Below are 7500 nucleotides of genomic sequence, written 5' to 3'. Positions count from 1 at the left end.
CATTGTCCTACGTAATTTAGAACGACCATTAACCGTATGTGATAGATAGATAGATAGATAGATAGATAGATAGATAGATACTTTATTGATCCCCAGGGGAATTTTTTGCGCACCTATGTTATTTGCACACCTCCGCTTCGCGTCGGGGCCGTTTTACAACCTCGTGCATTAATTTCTGTGAACAGACCACAGTGTCGTCCATTATCCCTTACTTATTTTCTCTTGTTAATGGCCCACTGTTGATACCCGCAGGCACTTCCTATCGGCTGGCAAATACTGTATATTGCATGAGATTAGCAATACAAATAGCATTTCACTGTCTAGTTATATTATTATTATTATATAAAAATTATCATCTGTATATTATTATTATAGTTTCATCAGATACACAAAGATTTTTTGTATTACTAGCTCTGAAATCTTATCTCATTTCTATTCGCCAAATTTCTCTCCTCGACACCCTGCACACTTCATCAGACTTGCTTGACTGACTGTAGCCTTGTTAGAAAAGAAAATGTTTGTTTCTGTCCATCAAAGTCTGTGAGTTTAGCAATTTCACTACTTGGGGAAGCACCATCTAATGCAAACGTGTATTTGTTCAACCCTTGGCCCCACTGCCTCAGTAAATCAATAACTCATTGAGTTAAAATCAGATGTGTGTGTGTGTGTGTGTGTCTGGTTGGTTGCTGCATAAATGTCTCCAGAACCTAAAGGAAACAACCTTCCCATATTTAAACCCTGAAAAGTTATTTGGAACTTCATTTGGAAAATGCTAGCAATGCTGAGGGAGGGAGGTTGGTGTGCATCTGGATTATTTCTTGCATACATATAATATACAATATACAAACATATGTTAATAATAATACACAGATGATCATTTTTATATTATAATAATAATATACAAATACACAATATACATTTACGTAACACATATGCCACATAGTTACAGTTTATGTTATATGACAAAAGAAAAAAGCTCTTTAAAACACACAGGCCTGTCGGCCTTCATGCTGAGTGAATTAAGAGGTGTGTGTGTGTGTGGTGTGTGGGCTCACCTGGGTAGGGGTGGATGAAGAGGTGTGTGTGGTGTGAGGGCTGACCTGGGTAGGGGTGAATGCCGTTGGTGTAGATGGGCTCGGACGCAGGCTGACCGTTGCTCTGGGGCGGGAGGGCACTGAAGCCGTTCACCCCGATAGGCGCTGCGAGGCTGGGCACGGCAGTGCCACCGATGCCCGGGGGGGTGCTGGTGCCTGGAGAGAGAGAAAGACAATGGTGTGTTACAGTGTGTGTGTGTGTGTGCGTGTGTGTGTGAGTAAGTATGTACGTGTATTTGTGTGTGTGTGTGTATGTTGGTTTGTGTGTGTGTCTGTGTGTGACTATGTGTACGTGTGTTTGTGTGTGTGTGTTGGTTTGTGTATGTGTGTGAGTACTGTATGTGTACGTGTTAGGGATGCACGATATATCGGCGGCCGATATATTATTAGCCGATAAGTGAAAAAATGAAAATATTATTATCGGTCCGATAACAGAATTCTGGCCGATAATTTGCGCCGATATTTTTTAAAGTCCTAATTTAGGCCTCTGAGGAAGGTCCGTCTGGCTACACTGAGCTACTTGAGCTTGGTTGGCTATACTTTTTCCTCAATATAATGTCAGCGGTGTGAATGTATTTCACCACTCTGTGGAACAAAATCTGTGGATATCGTTCATTTGGGAATCTGTGCATCTCAAAATCCTCTCGAATGATCCATCATTTAACCTTAACAGAGCGGAGCTCAGCCCTATCTAGAGCCGTCTTGTGCTGGTGTGTTTGCACTTTACCGCTGGTCGGGAAACAAATAAACAAACTTCGTTAGTGGGACGAAAGTACATAAGTAGGCCCTAGTTCTAAGTTGTGTTTTAGTATTATATTTGCATTACTTTAGCTTGGGTTTTGTATTATTACCTAGAAATATGCTAACCATTAGTGCTTCAGTTCCAGACAGGTCATCATAAGTTATTAAAACCTTCGGGGCTAACTCCTTTCATTTCTGCTGCAGCAGGTTGTTCGCAACAGAGTAGACGGACATAAGATACAGTCTGAGGAGTTGCAGCTTTATTCAGTTACCCGCAGTTGAAACTAAACCTAAGTTTCCCTCACAAACTCTGATTTGGTCGCTATACTGTAGCTTATTCCAAGCTGACCCGTTTATGAGCGTTTAGTCCTAAATGAAAACGATTCAACTCTCTAGTCACTCACTCGCAATTCACTGACGTCAGGTTCACTTAAAGGAGCCACACATACTGTAGGGCTAGGCTACTGTTATGTTGTTTTTACTGCCATTACTATTGAGGACTATTATGAGTTCTGTCCATCATTTGGTGGTAGGTAAAATTACTGCAATAAAATTATGCTTATTAAATGCTTTCCCCAAATCACTTTTCACATTTTTTTCAAGAGTAATATTATCGGTTATCGTATCGGTATCGGCCACAACAAACCAATAAATATCGGTTATCGTTATCGGCCCTAAAATTCCATATCGGTGCATCTCTAGTACGTGTGTTTATGTGTGTGTGTGGTGTGTGTGTGTGTGTGTGTGTGTGTGTGTGTTGGTTTGTGTGTGTGTGTGATTGTGTATGTGTGTGTCAGAGATATTAAAGAAGATCTGAGAGAGATCGACACCCGTGTGTCATATGAAAGCCAGTGAAATATGAAAGAAAGTGAAAAAGAGAGAGAGAGAGGAGAGTAACACAAAAAGTGAAGAATTCAATGAGCAACAGAAGGCCAGAGAGCAGGGCCGAGAGAGAGAGAGAGCTTCGTGAGCTATGAATCACACTCTCGTTAATTCTGAGCACCATCTAATTGGACACAAGGGCTTGCCCTCAGCTCCACGTCGGCTTGGCACCACCACCTCCGCTCAGGTTTTGTCACCTTGTCACTGCCCTCACGCCGGCCGATTAGTCCTCTCTGGCGTTGGCTTGTTTGTTTGTTTTTATATTTATTTATTTCCCGCTCATCTCTGTTGAAGGGCATTTAAGTCGTGTAGGATTAAATTTGATAGGCGTAACCTTGGAGCGGCGTACAGCTTTGGCGGATTACAAATGCTGGACAGAGCAGAGCCGGGGGACACTGTTTTTTTTTGCAGGTTTTTTTCTTTTCATTCGTCGTGACCCTTGCGGGCGGCCGTCAGCTGACGCGGGTGAGAGCTGTCAAGCGCCGTGAAAATGGGAACGGAGTAGGGGACGCGAGTCAGGGAGAGAGACGCGGGATTATCTGTGACAAATCTTTGCTCTCTTGCACTCGTGTGTGAGAGCAGTCAAGGACTCGCTGCTCGCGTGGAAAAGTCACTGCGCTGGCGGAGTTCCCGGACAGTGGGACAAATGAGCTGGACGCTGACAAACGATGAGAGTGATGGTTGATGCTGGACACGCCAGTGGGAGAGGGGCAACGTCCATCATGTCCCATCATGCTTCACTCAAATCATATGTCCTGATGCGCACCACTCTTCACCTAACCATGGCCTCTGATCTCGAAAGACAACTGACCATTGCGTCCTACGCCAATAAAACAGACTTAAATACACTCCGACAGCAAATAGCATTACGGGAACATAGGCCGTTAAGAAGCAACTCCTAGTGAACACCAGCTAGACTGCAGTAACCACCAGCTAGTGTATTGCTTATAAAATACAGTGTAAGATGATATATGTTGGAGCAAACAACTCGTATATTCTGCAAAAGAAGCTCAAACAAAGAAGGGTATTTTTTTGTCTTTCGACTTTATTTTAGATGGAACAGCGGAGAGTGACATGAAGCAAGTGGGAGAGAGAGATGTGGTGGAATCGTGAAATGACCGATCCGTCTGATCCGATCCCGAGTCCCCATGGGCACTTGGACCCAAATGTGGTACGGACACTGCAGTTAATTGAAGGGTAAAATTAAGTTGCTGAAATGGAAACTTCTGGATCCTGTCCAACTGTCAACAATCCAACTCCATTCTCATATTTGATGAATGTGGCCCAGTTGTGGGAAGAAAATCTCCAAGGTCAATGCAACAGTTGTTCAAAAGATGAAACCATATTTTGTCAGTTGCTAGGCAGCACTCCACTCCACAATGCTTTTAGAGGGAAGTTTTTTTTGTCCTTAAGCTAACTGGCAAAGTAATACAAATTACTATAAAGCTCATAGTCATATAAAGTCCTTCACAGAGTAAGTTTTATCAGAGGACGTTTGAGTCGTTCATGAAACAACATTAAAAGCCTTCTGCATCTGCAAGCTTTTACCATGTTACTCCAGTCATATCTAGGGACTTTATTATTCTCATTCAAAAGGGAAACTGAAAATGATACAATTCTGTCAGGAGAGCAGAACTACAATACAGTCTGAATAAAGGCAGACAAATCTTGCAAATGTCTTGTTCTACAACACAAAGCCTCACCCACCCATACTACAGTCCCTCAGTGTGCTTTACTGTTTATTGGAGATTTTATTGCGGTTTTACAGTACGAATCCCCAGAAGTCTGAGACAAATAATGAGGTCTAGACTCTAGATGGAAGGCAACTGTTCAAGCAAACATCCAGTGTCTGTGTGCATCTCTGCTCCCCCAGAGACAGGAGACAGCCCATGTTGACTTAAGGGGGGACGGTTTCCTAACTGTGCAGCGTGATTGTGGTGACTGGTGGGACTCCACAGTGGGGCTGTCATCGCAGGTTGCTGTGGCAGTGCTAAATGGCTCCTGGGTACAGAAGGAAGCACTTCCAGGAGCAGGAGGGAGGGTGAGATTGTGTGTGAGGGTGTTTGTGAATGTGTGTGTGTGCGCGCTTGTGTGTGTGTGTGTGTGTGTGTGTGTCTGTGTCTGTGTGTGTGTGTGTGTGTGTGTGTGTGTGTGTGTGTCTGTGTGTGTGTGTGTGTGTGTGTGTGTGTGTGTGTGTGTGTGTGTGTGTGTCTGTGTCTGTGTCTGTGTCTGTGTCTGTGTCTGTGTGTGTGTGTGTGTGTGTGTGTGTGTGTGTGTGTGTGTGTGTGTGTGTCTGTGTGTGTGTGTGTGTGTGTGTGTGTGTGTGTGTGTGTGTGTGTGGTATAGTGTAAGCGTGAGAGAGAATATTCTGTACATACACACACACCCACCTGAGGAGGGAGTCATGGGGGTTGCCACCAGGCCGTTGACATTAAAAGCTGCCATTTGCTGCATCTGCGCAGCGGCGATGGCCGCCATGGGGCTCAGGTAGGAACCCTGGGACGCCGCCATGAGGGCCGCCTGCTGCTGGATCATCTGCTGTGGGTGACAAGAGGAGAGGGGAGGGGTGAGAAGAAAGAAGAGATGGAAAGGATAGAGACGAGTGAGAGAGAGAGAGAAAGAGAAAGAGAAAGAGAGAGAGAGAATGGTTTGCGAGAGAGAGATCAAGACAAAAGACAGAGATAAGTGAAAGATAAAGAATGAAGTAATGAAGTAATAAAGTAATGAAGTAAGGGGAGATGGACATCAAAAAGGGAGAAGCACAGAAGAAGAGAAACAAGGAGGCGAGAGAGACCAGAACAAACACGTATGGCGTATGAAGGGATGAGGAGGAGAGACAGATAGAGTGAGAGAGGGAAGAACAGAGGAACAAATGGATAAAGGAATGAAGAGAGTCAGGTTGGGGGTAAGGGGTATCGTGAAGCGTGAGAGAAGACAGAAGTGAGGAGGATATGGGTAAAGGAGGAAGAGGGGAGGGAATAGAAAGAAAGAAGTGATAGAAGAGGAAAGAAATAAAGGAGAGGAGAGAAAGGGAGATGAGTAACAGTGTGGGTGAAACATCTGCAGGGCTCAGTCTTGTTTATTTTCCACAGGAGTGTTTGTGTGGCTCTGGCACACTGTTAAAGGCACAGGACTCTGAGCGCCCTGAGCGCCTAACACAACACCAATGCAAACACACTGCACAACTACACAACACACACACACACACACACACACACACACACACACACACACACACACACACACACACACACACACACACACACACACACACACTCACACTCACACACACACACACACACACAGAAAAGTTGACCTCAACAGTTTTCAGTCTGCTATACTGTATACTCTGGGTATACTCTGTCCTCCTCATCTCTGTGTCAAATTGGTGCTTGGTTCTTCCAGTTCAGTTCAATTCAATTTAATTCATGTGAACTGTATCAGCCTCCAATTATTCTGCTGACGCATTTCTGGGAAACAAATAAGAGATTTCCCCTCTTCTCTCTTTCTGTCTGGCTCGTATACTGTACATGTTCCCTTTCTTAATCCTCCAGCAGTCTCTCCCCACTTCCAATAACTTTCTTCTTTCTGTACCCCTAAGAGAGTGTATGTGTGTGAGACAGAGAGCTGTGTATGTGTGTGTGTGTGTGTGCGTGCGTGCGTGCGTGCGTGCGTGCGTGCGTGCACCTCAAGGCGTGCGTGCGTCGCGTGCGTGCGTGCATGCGTGCGTGTGTGTGCGTGTGTGTGTGTGTGTGTGTGTGTGAGTGCGTGCAGGTTTGGTCGGCGGTCGGGAGTTGTTACTTACAGAGCTGGGACTTACAGCGTGAGTGTAAGCACCGTAGGCTCCAAACTGGATGGTCATGGGGCTGAAGATCCCGAGCTGGCCTGCCATCTGGTGCATCCGGCGCAGGGTCCGCTCCTTATCCGTGTCAGCGAACTTGACCACCAGGCTAGAGGACGCCCCCTGGAGGACCCACGAGAGAGAAAGAGAGAGAGACAGAGAAAGAGAGACAAAGAGAAAGGGAGAACGAGAGAGAGGTTTAACACCCATTTATTGGATCAGCCAACATCCGGTTAGACCCCAAAGACATCCCTCCTTCATAAAACAACATAAAACAACATAAGAGAGAGAGAGAGAGAGAGAGAGAGAGAGAGAGAGAGACAACGACATACGCTGTGAGATGCCACAGAGGGCCATCAGGAGACAGGAAGCCCTCGCAGGCCAGGCTGGACTATATCAGCAAAAGCTGCTATTTCGATGCTCTTTGAGGTTGTATTGCTGGTTACGGTATAAGTAGATACATTTTCTAATGGTGCGATTTTGTCTGAAAGGGGGTTTGGCCACTCCCTAGGGGCTTAGCCATCCTTAACACTACAAACTTACACTAGCTTTACACTACAAACACTTACACTATCACCATTACAGCTAACACACACAATTGCACATCACATACACACAGACACACACACACACACACACACACACACACACAAATTGATACATGCACACACACACACACACACACACACACACACACACACACACACACACACATACACACACACACACAGATTGACACAAACAAACACACACACACACACACACACACACACACACCACACCATGGTGCCTCTCTATTTTCCTCCCTCAGAATCCTATAATTGGGACTAAAGGCGTGTTGAGGTGCGTGTCGGAGTTGGGTGCAGCTTGTAACTTCCGTCTCCATGGTGCCCCGCGGTGCCCCCAGATCTTCCCCTCCCATCACGCCCATCCCACTCCACA

At 45.5% G+C, this 7500-nt stretch overlaps 1 protein-coding gene across 1 annotated transcript in view; it reads right to left on the bottom strand.

Annotated features, from left to right (window-relative positions):
• The window catches only part of celf6 (CUGBP Elav-like family member 6), a 69002-nt gene that overhangs the window by 23267 nt on the left and 38235 nt on the right, over positions 1-7500 (bottom strand). Inside the window, exons 5-7 of the mRNA XM_048263721.1 lie at positions 6523-6681; positions 5108-5255; positions 1101-1250 (exon numbers count right to left, since the gene is read on the bottom strand). Coding sequence (XP_048119678.1) covers positions 1101-1250; positions 5108-5255; positions 6523-6681 — 457 coding nt within the window. The remainder of the gene's footprint in view (positions 1-1100; positions 1251-5107; positions 5256-6522; positions 6682-7500) is intronic.

The sequence above is a fragment of the Alosa alosa genome, chromosome 14 (genome assembly GCF_017589495.1).
Source record: "Alosa alosa isolate M-15738 ecotype Scorff River chromosome 14, AALO_Geno_1.1, whole genome shotgun sequence".
Taxonomy (NCBI): Eukaryota; Metazoa; Chordata; class Actinopteri; order Clupeiformes; family Clupeidae; genus Alosa; species Alosa alosa.
This window is presented reverse-complemented; position numbering and strand designations above follow the sequence as displayed.